At 42.7% G+C, this 21,443-nt stretch overlaps 1 protein-coding gene across 2 annotated transcripts in view; it reads right to left on the bottom strand.

Moving 5' to 3' along the window:
- plcd1a (phospholipase C, delta 1a) overlaps nucleotides 1–21,443 on the bottom strand; it is a 34,360-nt gene that overhangs the window by 4,472 nt on the left and 8,445 nt on the right. For both annotated transcript variants that reach the window (XM_080418149.1, XM_080418148.1), the window contains exons 3-10: nucleotides 10,489–10,717; nucleotides 8,950–9,079; nucleotides 7,405–7,633; nucleotides 6,638–6,839; nucleotides 5,384–5,528; nucleotides 4,869–5,021; nucleotides 1,279–1,428; nucleotides 721–877 (exon numbers count right to left, since the gene is read on the bottom strand). In XM_080418149.1, the coding sequence (XP_080274275.1) occupies nucleotides 721–877; nucleotides 1,279–1,428; nucleotides 4,869–5,021; nucleotides 5,384–5,528; nucleotides 6,638–6,839; nucleotides 7,405–7,633; nucleotides 8,950–9,079; nucleotides 10,489–10,717 (1,395 nt within the window). The remainder of the gene's footprint in view (nucleotides 1–720; nucleotides 878–1,278; nucleotides 1,429–4,868; nucleotides 5,022–5,383; nucleotides 5,529–6,637; nucleotides 6,840–7,404; nucleotides 7,634–8,949; nucleotides 9,080–10,488; nucleotides 10,718–21,443) is intronic.

Genomic DNA, 21,443 nt, shown 5'->3' with positions numbered 1-21,443 from the left:
GGCTTTTTACACAAAAAGTATACCTGGACAAGGATGGCTATGGCCGTTTTTAGCCCAAGGAGTGGTTTTGGTGCAAAACAAATGCTTGCAATGGATTCAGAATCATAAAAGCACCCTAGTTTGACCCCTCACATGCTACTTAAAACAGAATTAAAATTTGATTATTTTTTGCCCTGCATGGAAATGCAGGGAAATGGTGGGTAAAAATTCTCCTTGGGAAACTGAATTTCAGTCTTTGTGTGATGTGTTACTAGACACCTTTACAAACACATTGGTGAAGATTTTTTTTGGTAAGGAATTTATTCCAAGATTGGAAATCTTTCTGCTAATATCCCCTGACTATAATGAAGAAAGAATGTATGTGGTAAGAACAGAAACCACATACTAAGGGATGGGATACAAGTTCAAAATGTGCTGATGATTAGGGCTGTCGAAATCTTAGTTGACCATTAATTGTCATAGAAATAATTAGGATGAACCCGGCGCTACAAGCTCACAGCGTGTCACATCGCGATGCATTGTATGCTTGTAGATCTGCTATTTTACGTTTGAAAATGTATGTACATTTTTCAACATGGAAAGGACAATGGCGATTATCTAAAATGTATTGCGATCAGGCGATTACGTAATAATTGTGACAGGCCTATTGATTATGCCATAGGCTGAGGGATCCAAGGCTTGTTGTGACAAAGCCCTAATGATTACTCAGTCAGTGTTTACCTGAGGTGTCAGCCAGGTTCAAAGCTTTGCTCTCCTTAAAAGAGGACATCTCGTAGAAGGCCAGGTTGTCCTTAGCCTGTTCAAATCCATTGAAGTGGACACTCTTGCAGTAGACCACCATGTCGGAGAGTTCTTTGGCAAGCTTGATCTTTGATTTCTGCAAGGACACAGGAGAGAGACGCAGTGATTAGTCTACAGTTGTTGTTTAGAATCTCTTGATTGAAAGTTGATATTTGAAATTGAAGCGCACACTTTACATGCATCTTAACCCATTAAGACCTGAGGCCGATTCTACAAATGACCCCCAGAACTTTTTTAGTTAAAATATCTATATTTTAATATATTCAATACATATATTCTACAAGCTCTCAGTACGGCATGAAGTGACATGCTGTGAGCTTGTATATCTGCTATTTTTGAATAGCTGAAGTATAAAATAATGGTTAACGGGATAATGTACCATTACGGTAAGCTGCAGAAACTGGTCAAATGTACCCATAAGGGTGGGGAATGGGATCTTGCAGTGTATGAAAGCAGCACGTACTCACTAGAACTCACCTTAGCCTTGGCTTTCTGGCCGTTTTCCTTAGAGTCCGCAGCCTCGTCCTCCTCTGACACACTGTCGTCTTCTATACTGCTGTTGTTGTTAAAGGCTGCGTCGAGCTTGTTCGACCGTTTACCCTTGATTAAGAACCGACCCTTCAGCTCCTGCACGGGGAAAGATGTTGATGTTTCATTTTCATACACAGGCCATAAACATCAAATTGACATTTTTGATTATAGACTAAATTTGTCTGAATAGGAGCACTAAAGGCAGATGAAGCCATTCCTTTTCCACCTTCTTTTTTTTAATGAATGGGGCAGAAGTAATTCCCAGTCACACACCCCATCAACAGCCAATGTGAGAGTTAAGTTACACTGTATGTACAGTAATCTGTGCACATACAGAGAATACCACATTGCCACAGGCATTCATCCAATGGGCAGTGGCTTTGGAACGGCACTGAAAGATGATTCCAGATGCTATTGTCTGCCTCTGCGCGTGTTATAAGACTCTTATACATTTTTACTGAAAGCTACACCTCTATAGGTCTCACTACCACAGAAGAAAATAACAGATAAAGAATGCAGTGATTAAAGAAAAGAAAGAATAAGCGAGATAAGCAGAAAAAACTATTTTGCAACAAGAAACTAAAAAAAGTTGCAGGACAAAATGAATCAGCCACATACTCAGAAAAAGAAAACAGAAATCCATATTTAATAACATCAAGACCAGCTGATGCCAAGGTACTGGAAAGGAGGGTCCGGCCGATAGTCGAACCTCAGATTCAAGAGGAGCAATGTGGTTTCCGTCCTGGTCGTGGAACAACTGACCAACTCTTTACTCTGGCAGGGATCCTGGAGAGGGCCTGGGAGTATGCATATCCGGTCTACATGTGTTTTGTGGATTTGGAGAAGGCATATGACCGGGTCCCCCGGGAGTTTCTGTGGGAGGTGCTGCGGGAATATGGGGTGAGGGGGACCTTGTTGAGGGCCATCCAATCTCTGTACGCCCAAAGCGAGAGCTGTGTCCGTGTGCTCGGCAGTAAGTCGGATTATTTTCCAGTGGGGGTTGGTCTCAGACAGGGCTGCGCCTTGTCACCTATCCTGTTTGTGATTTTCATGGACAGGATCTCGAGGCGAAGTCGTGGCGGAGAGGGTATACGGTTCGGTGAGCTAAGGGTTGCGTCACTGCTTTTTGCGGATGATGTGGTCCTGATGGCACCATCGGTCCGGGACCTTCAGCTCTCACTGGATCGGTTCGCAGTCGAGTGTGCGTCGGCTGGGATGAAAATCAGCATCTCCAAATCTGAGGCCATGGTTCTCAGCAGGAAACCGGTGGATTGTGCAGTCCGGGTAGGGAATGAGGCTTTGCCCCAGGTGAAGGAGTTTAAGTATCTCGGGGTCTTGTTCACGAGTGAGGGGAGGACGGAGCAGGAGATCAGCCGGAGAATCGGAGCAGCAGGAGCGGTATTGCAGTCGCTGTACCGCACTGTGGTGACGAAAAGAGAGCTGAGCCAGAAGGCAAAGCTCTCGGTCTTCCGAGCAATCTTCGTTCCTACTCTCACCTATGGTCATGAAGTGTGGGTCATGACCGAAAGAATAAGGTCGCGGGTACAAGCGGCCGAAATGAGTTTTCTCAGACGGGTGGCTGGCATCTCCCTTAGAGATAGGGTGAGAAGTTCGGTTACCCGGGAGAGACTCGGAGTAGAGTCGCTGCTCCTTCGCTTGGAAAGGAGCCAGCTTAGGTGGTTCGGGCATCTAGTACGGATGCCTCCCGAGCGTCTCCCTAGGGAGGTCCTCGCTGCACGTCCCACTGGGAGGAGACCCCGGGGCAGACCAAGGACCAGATGGGCGGATTACATCTCCACACTGGCCTGGGAACGCCTCGGGATCCCCCAGGAGGAAGTTGCTAATGTTGCTCAGGAGAGGAAGGTCTGGAGCTCTCTGCTGGAACTGTTGCCCCCGCGACCCGACTCCGGATAAGCGGTTGAAGATGGATGGATGGAAGACCAGCTGAGTACATGCCCTGCCATGCATACCTACTGGTCCAAGTCCTGTTCCCATGTAAATTAAATTCCTTTTGGCAACTCAGTCCCTGCAGCCAAACAAGGTGTTCTCTCATTCACCGCTCCAGCTCACAGACACATCTTGTAAGGACTCGTCAGCTGCCCAAAGGTGCTCTCTAACTTTCACTAATATAAGCTGCTAACATGCAAAACTGTGTGCTGTATTCTCATTATGTTTGTTTGTGTCTCCAGCAGCTCAGCAGCATGTTGAGGTATACTGTAGGACTTGAGAACAACCTGGCTGTGTCTAAAGCCACTTTCAGACATGCAATGTATTATGGAAGTTTTGAGGGGCTGTATGTATGAACGCAACAATCCGGATCAGTAGGATCGGACGTGCAACATATTTTATGTGGGCAGGACCCTTGACTTAAGTCCGGGTAATGTCCGATTTGGCTCAAACCGCTCTGTGTGAATGGACACAGTGATTGTCCGGTAAATCTACATTCAGCGTGGACATGTTGATGACACTTCTATTGTTGACGGGTCTCCCTCCACCCGAGGTGTTTGGAGAGAGAGAGATAACTGAAACCCAGTGTAATCATTATGCTTTTTAATAGCGTTCCAAGTTGGAATATTCACCGATCGAACATAAACGTCTCTTTACTACTGCAGCTTAATAGTAGACAACGAGCAGTGCGCACTTGGCTGTATATAGAGACCAATGCTTTCTGAAAAATATTGTATTTGATCCTTGCATCTCCCTCAAGCTGTGCCTGTGTTCTATTTACGTGGGAGTAGCTAATGTGTGCGCCGTCTACTACCCAGACCTAGCCCCTCACCTTATCAGAATATTTACCTTAATGTGTGAACGCATCTGAAACTGTTGCATGCTACATGTGGGAACGACCAACACCGGACAAAGTCCCGACCTGATTCCCCAGACATTTTCCAGTGTTTACTGGCTGTACATGCGAAAGTGGCTTAAGTCGTTTGTTTGATGTTTGCATAATGAAGATTGGCCCTGATTTTACTCACGTCGACTTCCTTTCCCAGATGAATCTTGACTGTCCTCGTCAAGTAAACAGGAAGACCTCAGACTGGCTGAGTGTATTTTGGTAATTTGAGAGTTAGAATTACGGGTTGGGTCCGTCTTTGGTGTCTGTTTCAGGTCGAGGATTAATGGGAGGCCCCAGGCTTTGTGAACAGTCTATAGGATGTCTCAATAAGAGGTGACGCCTGTCTGACCTAACTCAGGTGAGGGGGAATTGACTGGCATAGTGTCACATTGGTACAGTGGCATTTCTAAGTAAATAGCTCTTCTTTTTTAGCATTTTCTAAAAAAGTGCAGAAATGAACACAGAATTGCAGAAATTAACACCAAAAAAAAATCATGAATGTAAAATAAAATTGAGCTTGTAGGCTATTTTCACTATAGAGCTATAAATAGAGCTTAAGAGGTTAATGCATGATGTATTTTTGTACGTTTGGATCCCAGGGAGATGGATACTAAATGTATGTTGGGTCTCGAGCTAAAATGTTTGGGAACCTCTGGTATATATGTCTCAGTAAAGGGCAACGCCTGTCTGACCTACGTACCTCAGGTGAGGGGAAAGTGACGGGCATAGTGTCTCCCAGGGGCTGCGTGAGGAGAGCACTGCCCAGGATGGAGCCCATGTGCTGGGCCATCAGCTTCTGTTGCTCCAAGCTGCAGTGGTTCTCCAGGGACAGGATCACTGGGTACTCCGAGGTCTGAGAGAACATAACAAGAACAGCATTGGTTCTGGCCATGCAATAGTGAAGATGGAACGCAAAGAATCTGTTGATGTCATTTAATGTCTTAAAACCACTTGTTACTTTTCTTTTTTGACTAGATTAAAACTTTTTTTTATTTTTAATAACCATCTTTAATCATCTTTTTTTTTATATAACCATCTTTAACCATCCTAGCACTTTTTTCTTTTGTGTTTTTTAGGTTCAGTAAACACAAACAAATGTGCTTCAACTTTAATCCCACGAATAAGAGCAACCATGGAAACGACAACACAAAGGTGTTGATTAAGCAGCATGCCAGGTCCTGTCCGTGCCACAGGTGGTTGTCTTGTCTCACGTACTTTGAAGGCGTAGTCTTTGATGGCCTTGATGACGTCTTTGAAGAGAACCTTGGAGGTGAGCGTGTAACCGTGGTAAATGACGGGTTCTCCGTTGGGCCCGTCCCAGCAGTCCAGCTCCACACAGCGACAGCTCTTCATCAGGGCCCTGCGAGGGAGACGAAAACATCTTTACCAACGAGTCACAACTGTAAAATTACAAGTCACATTTATTATGATTATTATGATATAAATCAAAATATGCTTAAAACTTAAAATGGCACTTTTGTTAACCAATGCATCCCTATTCTGGGGGGAACGTTCACCAAGAATAGCAGATCAAAAATAGCCGATGTGGTACTGAATTTGCAGCTCAACAAATAAATGTAAATCTCCACGGTACGATTATTGTGAATGTTTTTTTATCTCGATAAACGATAACGATTATCATCCCTAATCACAACACCGACTGAACAGCTCTTCATCAGGGTTCTGCGAGGTAAATGAAAACATCTTTACCAACGGGTCACAACACAGGCTGAACCAGTTTCTTGTTTCGCTGTTACCACAATATTGCTGTCTATGTGAGGGATTGTAATTACAAACAAACTAATCACAAAACACAAAAGGCTTCAAATCAGGCATAAACAGGGCTCTACCTATGAACATCCCGGCTGGCATGTTGAGTACGACTCACCGTATACTTGACACTACCACCATTTTCCAAAACAATCAGTTTTTGTTTGGCCTAAGTCAGGTTTACAATTGCCTAAGTCATTTAATCCTCTTATGTTACATAAATGACTGACAGCATTATTTGTATGTCAATAGTCATTTATTGCTATAAACATTTTGGGTGAAATGATTAAGAAATATCAAATAGTTGGTTTTGGTTCAGTTTGTTTCTGAAATAATTACATAGGCCATTATTTTAGGTGACGATGTGGGAGTTAGCTATGTTAAAGTTACAAGATAACAAATATTGTATGACGACTTGGACTGATATCAACAGAACAGATCAAAGCAAGCGCTTATTTAGAAATGTGTCAGAATTTTTGTTTAAAAAATTTCACCAAGAAGCCATGATTTTTTTTAAATATCGCGTTGTGAGGTTGTAGATCGGCTATTTTCAAACAGCTGATGTATGAATAGGGTTAAAGTGGTTAAACTCATTTTAATTCTACATTAAAACATTTAGCTGGGGTCTGGGGACACCCCTGGAACCTTCTCAAATAAAGGACCCCACTTTGAGAACCCCGGGTGTAAAGGTATACATGCCGTATGTAGGCTTCAGTGCTGCTGGGGCCTTTGAGCTGGTCCTCGGTCAGGTAGGTGTTGTGTGAGGAGGAGATGTAGTAGTGGTTGATGGGCTGACTCATGTCCTGGAACACCTGCTTATGGGCCGGGTTCAGGATGGAGCCCTCGTGCTGGTTCAGGTACATCAGAAAGCCGTCCTTGGTCATGTGCTTCTTCTGCTTTGCTGAGGAGGAAGTGTAAAGAAGGGATATTATTAGAAACAAAGTCAGGTCCATTTTATTTATAAAGCACATTTAAAAACCAAACCAAAAGGCTGACCAAAGTGCTGCACAACATTATATAAGTTATAACACACAAAACTTCAAAGTTAAAACACAAAAAGCATGAAATAACAGAGCATACAAATCCAAACAGGAAGACAAATAGCTGAGGTTAAAAAACAAAAGGCAAGAAAGAAAGAAAGAAGACTCATGGCTCTGTTATTCTCCATATTTAAACGTTTTATGTTTTTTTTGTAAATGAATGCTTTATTTTGTCATAATACAGTGTCACAAAAAAGTAGCAAATTAGCCGATCTACAAGCTTGTGGATCGGCTATTTTCCCCCCTTTTTTAACGTTAGTTAAAGTTGGTTAAGTAAAAGTGGTAAAGTGTGTCTGTGGGTTTCATAAATAGGCCTGTTGAACCACTGAAAAGTATTAGCAAGAGCTTGTGACTAGTTAATAGCTTCAGTATGCTGAAGCTGCAGTATGTGTACATAGTACTATACACGCTCCCAAGATGTCCTACCCGTTTCATCCAGCTCGTACGTGTCGATCAGCCTGACGGCGTCCTCCATGTTCAACGCCTCTCTCTGCTCGTTGAGCAGGAAGTTCAGCAGGTCCCTGGTGCTCATCTGACCCTCCGTCTGAGCGTACTTGGCGTAGATCACGTCCACCTCCTCCCGGTAGGTCAGCAGGTCGTAGAAGTGCTTGATCTCGGAGCCCTCCAAGGCGCCGGAGTGGGACGTGTCACATTTCTATGGGAGGTGATAATTGCGAGACGGTCAATCAAAATCATCCGATAGTCGGGATATGAACTGAGCATTGGGGGGGGGGGGGGGAGGGGGTGATCGTCTTTGTGGAACGCTTTCCTTTTGACGTGTGGATTGTTTCCCCTGTGAGAACTACTTTTCCTTTGTGGATCTACCATGTGGATTGTTACTACTGTAGGGTTGGGATTCCGGAACCTGAGGAATCGAGGGGAGCCGGATCCAATATTGAGGAATCGGTTTCAACTTTGGAACCGTTTCTGGAGCCGTTTTATCACACGGTCAGAGCTGGTATGTCTGGTACAGTACGTCTGCTATACAATTACAATACCGGTGGTTCTCAAACTTTATAATTTCAAGGACCAACCATAAGAGAGTGTACAAATGGAACCAAATGGACCCCTAAGGAATCGGACCGCTAAGAAGGAATTGTTAAGGAACCAGAATAGTTAAAATCCTAAACCCTAATTGTTACCTGTGAAGTTGTTGCCGTATGCGGCTAACTTCTTATGTGGACCTGCCGTTGTGCTGCGACCTTTTGCACCTTACATTATGTCTAACCTCATGTCCATACCTGCTGCTACAGTACAGTATGTGGACCTACCGATGCGTTGGCACTCTTTTGCACCTCATGGCTGTTTGTTCCTGATAAATGAACAAGCTCGTCTCTACTCTGTCAACGACAGACTTGCACGGTCCCAGGTGTTACACAGAAATCGGTGAACGGGCCAGCAGTCTGTGGCTGGATTGCGTAATCTTTCTACTCAACGGGTCACCACTTTTTTTACATTAATTTGCCGCACCTGTGCGACATGGCAGGGATTGAGAGGAGAGGTTACCCTTTGGTAAGGTCATGGAAGTATTCACGCTCTTTTTTTGATTCACTGGTGAAAGGAGGAGAAGTCAATGCAAATAGCCTTGGTGAGGCCCAGCACAGCTCCACAACACTGGTGGTTCACTCCCGGCTTGCTCTTGATTTGATTTTGGTAAAAGATTTACAAGTAAAATCATTCACACTATAACTTGAACCCAGGATAACACATTAAAGCTTAAGGAAACACTTGTTTCCAATGTGGTCCTGCAGCTGCACTCTTGATTTTATGTTTATCAATCATTAATTGATCGTCGGTAACGCAAAAATAATAAAACTAGTTACTTTTCTCAGAAGGTAATCCTGTAACGTAACAGAATACTTTTCAATGGCGGTAATCCTGTAACGTAACAAGTTACTTTTAAAAGTAACGTTACCCAACACTGGTCATGATGGAATATTCTGTCAGCGACGAGTTAAGACAGGGACTCACAGCAAAAAGCTCCTCAGCATAGGTGTCGGCCACCTCGACGTTGATCTGTCGCAGGAAGTGCTTCAGCTCCTTCAGGGTCATCTTGTTGTCCTCATTCTTGTCCGCTTTCCGCATGCAGTTGAAGATCCAGCTGACGTTACCATGTAAGGATTTGCCGCTCTGCTATTTCCTGCTCAATTCATACTCCAGTAGGGATGTGACGATAATCGTTATTATCGTTTATCGTGATGAAAAAACGCTCACAATTATCGTATCGCAGAGATTTAAATTTATCGTGAAATTGTCCTCCGTCATACACTAGGATGAATTGGCTTTTGTTGAGCTGCAAATTCAGTACCACTTGAACCCCCTATACTTGATCAAACGGACCTGTAAAGAGCACATTTGGTACGCTCTTATTTCACTCTACACAAATCGATTCGCCAAAAATAGCCGATCTACAAGCTCACAACGTGTTGTGTTGCAACGCGCAGTGAGCTTGTTGATCGGCTATTTTTGGCGAACACCCCCCCCCCCCCCCAGAATAGGGATGCTGGGATTTCAAGTGGTTAAACAAAAGTGGCATTTTAAATTTTGTATAGTGTATCTTGCCACAATAATCGTGACATGTAATTTTCATATCGTCCCATCCCTATAATCCAGCCTGCCAAGGTTTTCATTAGATTTGGAAAAAAGATTTACAGCCTGACATAAAAACAAACTGATGATTTGAGATTTGCTTAGCGAGGCTTAGCAATTATGTACTGTACAGTATAGTATACACGTGTTCTCTAGAAAATGCTGATTAGAATCTTTCCTGGAATGTGCATTTTAACATGCATCTCTTGTATATCACCCAGGTCCTGCTTCCGTATTCACAGCCACCGATTTTGCTAGGGGCCCGATAATGCTTTTTTGCAATGGATACTAAAAACCAACGCATCTTCATATTGAACAAAGGCGTCACAGAGGATGGATTACTTCCCGTCCCGTGTTTGACAAGGAAGCACAGCGTTGCTATGGATGGAAATATTTGTTCTATACCAGGGGTCTTCAACAGGGGGTCCGGGACCCCTAGGGGGTCCTCAGAGATACAACAGGGGGTCCGCCAAAATCTTTGTGTGATGGGGAACATTAGCTGAGATACTACAGGGGGTCCGCCAAAATCTTTGTGTGATGGGGAACATTAGCTGAAAATAGCAGATCTACAAGCTCACAAGTAGATCGGCTATTTTCTGAGTTGGTGTAGAGGGAAAAAGAGCAGACCAAGTACAGAGCCAACGGTCAAGTTGACTAAATATTGAGTAATATATAAATATATAAAAACTAAATATATTGAGAGTTTAAAAGGTTAACTGTCTGAAAATGCACATTAAAACTATGAAATCTATCAAAAAATGTAATTTGCAACACAATTCTATACAATATGTAGTGGGGGTCCCTGCTTCATCTTTCTCTTAGCTAAGGGGTCCTTGGGCTGAAAACGTTGAAGACCCTTGTTCTATACATAATTTAACGATCTCATTTAACGATCTCATGCATCTGTGCGGTCAAGGATACTGCTCGCTCTTCTGCTGGTGGTTGAGGTTGCGCAGGTTGACTATGATCTTCTCCAGGCCGTTCACCCACTGCTTTGCCTCCTCCCCGGAGGCTGCCAACAGGTCAAGGTTCTTCTTACGGCCCTTAAAGATGATGGAGAAGCAGCGGTCGTCCACACTGGCCTCTGTGTACTTCTGGAGACCCTCGGACTGACGGCCTTTGCGCACCGAGTCAATGTCATCGATGGAAACTGGTGGGAGAGAGAGAGTCCAAGGTTAAATGTAGATTGAAATTCTGGTTCTCAGCAAGTGCTAGAATTGATTGTAACATGTGACATTAGTAAGTAAGTTAGTACATTTTATTTGTATAGCACTTTCCACAGAGAGAACTCACAAAGTGCTTTACATACGACAGAAATAAAAACAGCAAGAAACATTTAAATGATTATAAACAACAAAAACACAAACTGTATAATACATCTCAGGAAAAACGAAACCGCAGACGCATTTCACACCTGGAGGAGAAGCTCAAGGACATTCCCCAAATGCATGTTGAAACAGTGGTGTTTTTAGGTGGCTCTTAAAAATATCCACAGAATGCTGCAGCTCTCAGGCCACGAGGAAGGGCATTCCAGAGTCTAGGCGCTACAGAATGAAAGGCTCTGTCACCTTTGGTTATTAACCCTATTACGATAGACCCTGGTCAGCTGACCTTAGGGTCCATTAGCCTTCAAAGGCGGTTTGAATCTAAACCATATAGAACAGGTGTAAGAGTTGGTCACAGCCTTCTACATGTTGGTATAACTGGGCAATAATAAAGAACACCTTACAATTCCATCAGCAGTCGGGCCCTGGAAAAGGACTGGAGGATGCGACATTAGACACGGCAATATCTATTGGCACCAGTATTGTTGCCAGGGGGACTCCCATATACTTTTCTATCTTATCTGCAGGAACTCTCTGTTTCTTTGGGGGTAGCTTGTTCATCTGTGAGGGACCCAGAAACCACATTTTATCATGCTGTTTGTTGTTCAGTGGCAGACTTAAATGTGTATTTCAGAGAATCGATGTAAATTAGGCTCTTTGATCAGCATAACCTTGTTTGAAAATAAGGTGTAGTAGTTATTTTTGTGTGATTATTAACTTTCCTATTTTGCCACCGCACAGTTTAGCGGAAATATCCAAGACAGAGCTGAAAGACGTGACTACTTTTTGTCATCGTGCGACAGATTTGTAAAGGTTCGGAGAACAAAAACACGAGTGTCACGTTTTAGTTTTCAAAGTATGAAACCTTGAGGGCCCCTTATTAAGGACTGCAAAGATATCATCTCTCGGCCATTTTGTTGTTGTCTGCTGAATACTTGAATTCCCTGGCAAACCACACACATTCCATGGAGATCTGGTTACTGCAATACTTTGATGCAGTCTAGGCCACCTTTGATTCTCTCTTGCCTCATATAAGTCACCAATTTCCACACCAATTTCCACACCTATTTTCACGTACACAACTTTGAGTATCATCATCAGACAACCCGACCCACTCACACTCACACTATCATCCACTCATTTAACCCATTAAGACCTGAAGTCGATTCTACAAATGTCTTCTAAATCCCAACAGTTTTCTGGAAAAAAAATTGTTTCTATATCAGTGGTTCTCAAACTTTTTCATGTCAAGGACCCCCAAAATTATTTGTTATACAACGTATTTGGCCGCCGACACCCATCTCAAAATATGTTGTTCCAGGGACCCCCAGAAGCAAAGATTTGAGTAAAAAAATCGCTTTAAAATAATATATATTCAAAGATTTGCACACATGTTCACGATTTTTCATAAATAGCAGATCTACAAGCTCGTAGCGCGGCACTCGGTGCCGCGCTATGAGCTTGTATATCTGCTATTTTTTAAATAGCCAAAGTGTAAAATAATGTTTATTTAGCTCTGTTTTTTTTTTTAGCTCAAATCAAAAAGTGACACAGATGCGTTCCAGGTCTTAATGTATTAAAGGACAACATCACAACAGGACTTCAATGCACACACAGGCCCTGTTTAAACGTGCTGCTTTGGGGGCCCGCTCTATTGTTGAGCAGCTTAATGTACGGAAGAGAATGCCCATCCATTGGGTGATGTAATCACGGTCAATGGCAACAAACTCCCTTCTAACCTAAACCACCAAAGACTACAGGCTTAGCTCAGAGGCCATGCGCTGTGATTGGGTTACAGCCACAGTGTTTTTCAGACACCCTTCTTTGCCGTGTCATGTTCTACTATCAGTTGTTGTCAGAGACTGCCTCAGACTATCTAGGGACAGCCTAGTCACTCTGCGTCTGCTAAATATTACATTTCAAAGTACATTTACTCAAGTACTGTACTTTTTTTAGGTATTTTTACTTCACTGGAGTATTTCCAATCTTCAGTACTTTTACTTCTACTCCACTACATCTCAGAGGCAAATATTGTACTTTTTACTCCACCACTACAATTATTTGAAAACTTTAGTTACTAGTTACTTTGTAGATTTGGATTATTATTACAAAACTTCCATTAATCACTTCAGCCCTATTTAAGTTTTGTAAATCTTTTACATTTTAGACACAAATTATGATAACTTGTGAAACAGGACATTCTGCAAAATGAGTACTTTTACTTTTGGTACTTTAAGTATATTTTGATAGCTGGAGCTCTGTCTTCAAAACACTGAGGGGGGGGGGGGGGCACACACACAAACCAAGGCTATAAGTCATGTCGATTCAGCTGACTGCTGGATGAACAAATGCCTCGGAAGCAACCCGCCAGAAGGGAGGCATTGGTCTTTGTGTGTACGTGGCTACGTGCACATATTGGAAGTAAACAAACCATTAGAGAAACTGAGAATATTTGTTGCGGTCCCTCGAGAGTATTCCATCTGCAGTCAGAGCGATGGGCCGGCCGGCCGCAGTCAGTGTCCAAGTCATGTCATGTGTGTCACGCAGGCATCGCTGAAATTCCAGATCAGATTTTTTTGCACAAAGAGAGCATTATGTCGGCCTGACAAACTTCACCCGACTTGATTCTCAAACCTCTCTCAATAATTAACACTGACAATGAGATGTTCAACGGGAGCAGTGGACTAGTGGGTTAAATGAACGTGTTTGTGCAAGTGGAACCATTTCGGCTTAACCTTTGACTTTCGGAGCTATCGTAGCATGAACTTCAAACAAATATACATGGACCACAATGGAAACAAGCCCCTAGGGCTTTTTGTGTTATCCTTTTAACAAGCCTTGTAAATTGTACCTCTGTACTAATTGCAAACAGTTAATAAAGTATTCAATCAATCAATCAAACAAACATGCTACAACGATCAAAAACATTGTACTGCAGGAAGGAACCTTTGAAGTGCAGATATATGTCTTCAATTTAGGTAGCTGTTTCATCTGTGTTGTTAATCATTCAAAAATAGCAGATGTACACTGTGAGCTTGTATATCTGCTATTTTTGAATAGCCAACACCAAAATCTAAAAATGACACAGATGCTTTCCCGGTTTTAATAGGTTAAACAAGCGGTTATATGCAAACTATAACTGTAAGTATAAACAGAATATAAATGTTATTGTCAGAACATAGAAATGTGTCTGTCTTCTCCATGGCAGATTTAAGACGATAAACAGCATTATGTCCGAAAATCACGTCAGACTTTTACTGCAAGTCAGAATATCATAAGAATACAAGTAATAACATGACAACAGAGCTTCAAATGCACATTCCACAACATAAAGTCAGACAATAAACTCCATGTTTACTCTAGGAATTCAACAAAGAAATGTGTGATAAAGCCACCTAAGTATCCTATCACTTGCACCTGCTTGCATGCTGTATGTGTACTTCAATCTTGTCTACATTCGCCAACAGTAATGTAACTCGTTGTAATGTAAATATCGTTGCTGTCGGGCAGAAACCTTGTATGTCCAAAATCATTAATTTTCAGGAAAGTCACACAAGTCTTGTGTTCCAATGGATCCAGCGTAGTTATTATCTAGTCACACGCTCTTGTTAATACTTTTCATTGGTTAAATAATTTATAATACCCAGTGACACACAATGTCAGTATAAGAGAAATGTTTAAAAAATGTTCAGTTTTGTTCAAAATCATGATGCAAATGTATGCTACTGTCGTACGATGAAGTATGAAATAGGGCTTAAGTGGTTAGCTAAAGCAGTGGTTCTCAACCTTTTCAGGCCGGGACTCCCCAAAAGAATCATATTTGAACTGGGGACCCCCCACCCTGACAAGCACTTGGAATGTAGGAGTCGAGGCATTACATTTAGTTTGACTCGGTTCCACAGATAATATTGTGAAAATAGCAGAACTACAAGCTCTCAACGCTTCGCAATGCGACGCGTTGTGATCTTGTAGATCGGCTATTTTCCTTTTTTTTCCCTCTTTCTTATTATTATTATTTGACAATTTGGCCAACGTTTGACCGTTTGATCTGTAACGAATTAAAAAGCGCAGAGCCTCCCTGTCCGTCTAACTGTAAACAAAGATGGCTGCCGTTGAGAAACTGAGAGAGCTGCGGAGGGGGCGGGGATAGTCAAACGGGGGGAGGGGATAGTCAAAGGAGGACGGGTAGGGTGGGGAGCGACTGTAGGAAGTTTGCACCACGGTAGACTCGATCCCAATACCCTCACAAAAACATGTAGTAATCCTGGTCACTATACTGCCTCCCCCTGGCCAGCCGGTGCGCCTGATGGAGGGGAAGGGAACTGGTTGGAATAACGTGTTCCTTCCAGGCGCTAGGTAGCCTGGGATCCAGCCTGCTTCGCTACGTTCGGCGGACTTTTTTTTCTCTCTTCGCTTCTCAGTCTGGAAAGCCTCCCATTGGGAGGTTTTGCAGAACTACACTGGAACTACATATGTTACGTTGGGCAACGTCGTTGCTGATTGGATGTTGTTCAAACGAATGACGAATCACAACGATCACACTGTTTTTTTGGTCCCGCCCCGCACCACAGACCAATCAGAAGCCCCAGGTTCGATTCGAAGCTTGTGGCATGTCCCGCCTCCCTTGGAGATAGGAGGCTTTCCAGACTGAGAAGCGAAGAGAGAAAAAAAAGTCCGCCGAACGTAGCGAAGCAGGCTGGATACCAGGCTAGGCGCTAGGTCCAACCAGGGAAACTACCCCCTGTCAGGTGACAAGAAGGTCAGTTGGCTCTCATGCATTGAAGGAGGCATGAGCTCGGCCCTGGCCTCCCTAGGCTGGTGGGGGGAGTGTAGTGCCCAGAATGACTTAGCAAATTGGCAGCGGGTGAAAAATTATTTAAAAGAAATATCCAATGAGAAATCTCGTTGGTGGCAGGCACAGAGTTAATCAACACTCAGGATGTTGTGTTGACTGACAGGTCAGACTGAACTCTTTGCATCCATTATGTTTACACATTATTTTATTTATCTCAGTAACTTGTTATGTTTTTTTCATTAGTCATTTTGTTACGCATTACATACTAATAACAGTTCAGTCAGGACAATGAACATAGGCTATTGATGGTTAGACCTATAGATGGGTTTCCGCGCGACGTCATCACAGAGCAGAGTGCGCAATCTGCGCATGCGCGGGGGAGAACGAACCGGAAGCGCCATTCACTCTCTCGTTATTTTCGGGATTTAGATAGGCATAATGCTGCTATTATAGGCATAATAGGCATAATGCTGCTATTATATACAAACAGATCCAACTTTCGACAAATCATTTTTATTGAGTAAAGAAGATATTACAAACTGCATCATTTAATCTACTTTCATTAAACCTGGTGAAGACCATTTATTTTCTGAATGTACAATGGCCAGAGCTGCTGCGGGTAATAGCGCCCTCTACAGGCTCATCCCGCCACTGCGCGCGCATCATCCTCTCATGTTTACAAACAGGAAACCCATCTATATGACATGGAAACAGGTTTGCTTTTATGGTCCAGAATGTGAATTGGTTTACATGAATTGGTCCAATCAGCTTAACCCATTAAAACCGGGAAAGCATCTGAGTCATTTTAGATTTGAGCTAAAAAGAATTGTTGTATACTTTGACTATTCAAAAATAGCAGGTATACAAGCTCATGATTTTTTTTTGCAAACCTTTGAAAATATATATTTTTTTTTTTGAAGGGAACAGCTATTTGTTTCTTTTTTTTCGTGGGCTACAGTATGTTATTTTTTCAGTTTTTCTTTCATGGCTGTGAGTTCCCACCTGATGTCATGTGGGAGTTCAGACTGCTCCAGATTGTACTGAATAACTGCTAGCTTGCATAAGGTCTTCATACTAGGACTAAAGTCTAAGACGTACAGCTCACCAGGTGTGTCCCATCTTCCAAAGATCATGATCTGATCTCCCACCATGCAACAGCACATATTAGTATACTCTTTATAGTTATTATATATCTTTGAACGGGGGCCTTTCCCCTTGGGCTCAAACTTCGTCCAGGAGAAGTTTTCTGGATTGAATCTCCACATACCATTGAAGACCTGGTTCCTGTCACAACCACCAACTATGTACAGCTTTCCATTGTAGGCAAACGCTGAATGACCCCAGCGTCCTTCTGGAAGAAGCTGTGCAGAAGGCGTGCTCAGCCAGCACTTGGTCTCTGTGTCAAACACTGTGATGTTGTTGTAGACGACACCCTGCCCCCAGCCCCCAAATACAAACATCTTTGTCCCGATGATGGTGGCAGAGTGACATGATGAAACCGGTGGAGTGCCTCTGGTGTTAATTAAAGCCCAGACCATTGTGGTGGTGTCCAACTTGTACATGTCATTAGTGTATATCCTCGACCGGGTGTTTCCTCCAAAGACATACATGGCCTTCCCCAAGACACAGGCTGTATGGTAATACCTCCCCTCTGGAACCATTCCATAAACCTGGGGATTGAACCATCTGTTGGTGTCAACATCAAATGTATAAATAATGTTGCAGAAAGGAACACCTCCCCAGATATACAACAAATCTTCTATCAGAACAGCTGTGTGGTGGTAGCGCTTTCTAGGAACCTCAACAGGACATTCTCCTCTTCCATTTGTCACTGGGGGCAACTTCCTCCAGCACAAAGACACTGTATTGAAGATGTGGACTTCAATCTGATCACGGTCGTACAGGTAAGTGAAACCTAAGGAGTACACCTTGTGTCCTACTACCACAGAAGTGTGGCGGAATGTATTTTGTCCTCCTTTCAGATGTACTGTCCAGCGAAACATTTCACACAATGGCACCACTGTGGATCAGTCCAACTAATTTACAGAAGAACCTTTTCAAAGGCAGTTCAATTTGTTGGTACTGGTAGCAAAATGATGTTTAGTTTAATGGACAATCATTTTAAAGGACAATGAACATTTGTTGTGATGACGATTTTGTGATGTCATTGTGTGATGATGTCATTATGTAGAATAGCTAATCGTTACTCAAACTTAACGACCTTTTGGCAAAAAAGTAACTAGAAATGTGTTCAAGATGTGTTTAGTTTAAGATGTGTTAGTCAGTAATATGATGTCAGCACTATGACATCAATCATCCATATACAGTATGTTTTATCTTCAAGGAGTTGTAATTCAGAAGTTATTTCACACTGATGGTGTGTCATTATCTGAAGGCTGTTGTGTAGTGTTGAAATAGCAAAGGGAAGTTAAAGGCTTTATTTCATTTATTTATTCATATTGCATTTTTCGTTATTTAATTTTTAGTCAAAATAATTCAACTGATTGCAATATACAAATCAAACAAGAACAATTTAAATAGCTCAACACAAACTGTTGCGAACGTTCAGGGCATACTTGCCAGCACTGGCCTATATATGGAGATCCCCATAAATGGAGATGATCGACCTACGAAGTCGTCATAGAGACCCAAGACGTGTCATAGATACAGAGTCTGACATCAGTGAACCCTTCCCAGAAACTCCATATATGGAGATAACCGTCACGTCCAGGACTGACGTCCTGGTCCCATATTTGGGCATAACTGACATAGGCAGCTCCATATGAGGAGATGTCTGACACTATCTGACATCACCGCAGTGATGTCAGGGGCTACCCACAGCAGGATAAAACACGCTGGATGTCATGGTTGAAACCACTCTCCTCATCAGCACTAGACTCAGTCTTAACCCTTCCAGAGTAGCCACCATCGATTCAAGCAGGATTAGCTCACCTGACAACCCAGACGCAACAGCGACGCTCGAAGATCATCTTAACTCTCTCTAGAGTACCAGGACGACTAGCTGGCCATACAACCCAACTAGGCCTCACAGTGGCTCTTGAGTCCGGTTCTAAACAACCAGCCGATTATCAGTTTTACACAAACAATATTATAAGTGGTTTCCCCAAATCCAACACAAAATGCCTACTGCAATCTCAAAATTATTCAACCCCTTCGTGACAAGTATCTTTAGTACTTAGTAGAACCTTTTACTAATTTATAATGTTTATTGTATAGGGTAATAATTCCTTTGTGTGTTTGTGTCAGGTAATGGCCACAACTCATTAAAAAGTAATGAGTAATGTATAGGGAAATGATGACCAACTCATTCATAATTAGTGTATTATGGTTGGGGTATGCCTATATTGATAATTAGTGTATTTTATGGCTGACTCATCAATGCTGTTACAAAACAAAAAGCTCTCTAAAGCTCTGTTACGTAACACAAACCTCTCCAGTGTGTTTGAAGCTTTGTGTGACTTGTGTCAGAAGTTCAGAACTCTTATACAGTATATCAGGGACGATTTTACTTGGTAGCACTGGTGCTACCAATTTATAAAAAAGGAGGATCAGAAACAAAATTAGGAGCACCCACCAAAAATTTTAGAGCACCAAAATGTAATCAACTAGAATTTCGGGCAGCTACGCTACGGGTTGAGAGTAAAAATAAGTGAATTGCGTGCGACAAAAAATAGGTTTCAGACCGTTTAAGAGGTTTGAAAATCCAGCAACCGGCCCAGCAACGGCTCCGAGATTGGCCAACGGCCAGACAGTCCGTGTTGCCATGTCCGCTTATTGTAAGTGCTTGACCTGCGCTTCTTTTCAGGCTTGTTTTGGGGTTGAAAAGGACCCGTATGAGAGTAGACGGTACACGGCCGACCGATTGTACACGACCGACCACCGCGCATGCGCGGGACTATTGTATATTAGGATGTTTTAAATTAATAAAAAGCAAAAATATCACAGTGCCATAATTCACTGCCACGGACGTAAAACACTTTTTTTTCTCACAATTACCAATTCTGCCACGGACATAATAAATGTTTTTATTTATTTGATTTTATAAAAGATGCACTGTTCTTTATCACCCGCAGTGACCACTTTCACTGTAACTCACCAGGATACGGAAATAACGTCATCCGAAGATTTCCGTTTCCGTCCGCTCCCTGTTTAACTTTTTCTCGAGTTGACTTTTTTTTCCGCCGTGTTCCGCGAGACAAGAGAAGGAAATGTCACTGATGGAATATTTTGTCTCTGGGCGACACACACACGTACCCTGTGTGTTTACAAACAGTCGGACACGCGATCATAAGGGATGTACATTTTCTGTGGCGAGCTGAAAAAGTAAGAGAAGCGTGCATCTTTGGCGAGAAATGGTGTATTGACATGGGGCTGCATGAGAAGGGGCCGAATGACCTCTAGGCAATTTATATATACTAACTAGCGGCCCTCACCTCTACACTGCGACAAGTTCAACTACGTGCCACTGCCGATGTGACAGATATGGCCATATATGGAGATGTGTGTGTCTGTCAGTCCTTGTCCCTTTTATGGCCATATATGGAGATCTCTGTATTTGTCAGTCCTTGTCGCTTTTATTCCCATGTATGGAGGTCCCTGATGTCATGAGTATATGCCAAATTGCCCATATATACATGCTGATATAGCTATTCATAGGGGTGGGTAATATGCAATTTTTTTGTGAGGCGGAATCACGATCCAGGATCGTATCACAATTTATTATCTTATGATTATTAATGAAATATATGATGATATTATAAAATAATCATATTTGAACTGGGGACCCCCCACCCTGACAAGCACTTGGAATGTAGGAGTTGAGGCATTACATTTAGTTTGACTCGGTTCCACAGATAAATATTCTGAAAATAGCAGAACTACAAGCTCTCAACGCCTCCCAATGTGAGGCGTTTTGAGCTTGTAGATCTGCTATTTGCCAGACCCAGGGGGTCAGGCCTACATGTGGCTTTGTCGGTCCCCTTTTGCTATTCTTACATGTCCCTCTTTTTGATTGGCCAAGCTTAGCGTGACGTAGTTTAGAAACCATTCAGATTACCGGCCATTCAGATTTCAACCACTAGGGGTCTGGCAGTACCAGGTCCCCTGGTTCCCTTGTTTCACAATTCTTGCCTCTTTCTCATTATTATTTGACAATTTGGCCAATGTTTGACCAATTTCTATAGTATAGTATATTGATTACTTTTGATGCAGTAATGCTGTTTTTCTTTTCTTTCTTTTGAGGTATTTAAAAGTCCTTAAATTGTCACTTCACTGTCATCTGGGGATCCCCTCAAAATCATGTGGGCCCACAGGTTGAGAACCACTGAGCTAAAGGATGACCAATAGCATTAATTTATATATATATAAAAAAAAAAAAAGAGATTTCTGCCCGGCAACATGTGATGACTTTACTGGAAACCACTTGCAGTAAATCACTGTAACAGCAGGTCAAATAGAACGACTTGAATCCGACCCAAGAAAAAAAGTGAATTACAAGGGAGGTGTGTGTCATTAGAGATCTGAGTGGCTTCAACGCTACAGAGAGTAGGACAGTGTCTGGGACATAAGGCTACCTCATGTGACCCATACGCACACACACACACACACACACACACACACACACGCATACAGTATGCATGTCTCTATCTTTGTGTGTGCACGGCACACCCATGTCTGTGTACACAAGTGAATGTCCAGCATGTCCTGGGGCTGGGGGGGGGGTGAGGTTCATGAAC

This window comes from Gymnoscopelus braueri (assembly GCF_963280865.1).
Source record: "Gymnoscopelus braueri genome assembly, chromosome: 21".
In the NCBI taxonomy this organism is placed as follows: Eukaryota; Metazoa; Chordata; class Actinopteri; order Myctophiformes; family Myctophidae; genus Gymnoscopelus; species Gymnoscopelus braueri.
The sequence above is the reverse complement of the archived record's forward strand: the minus strand, read 5'-3'. Positions and strand labels throughout refer to the sequence as shown.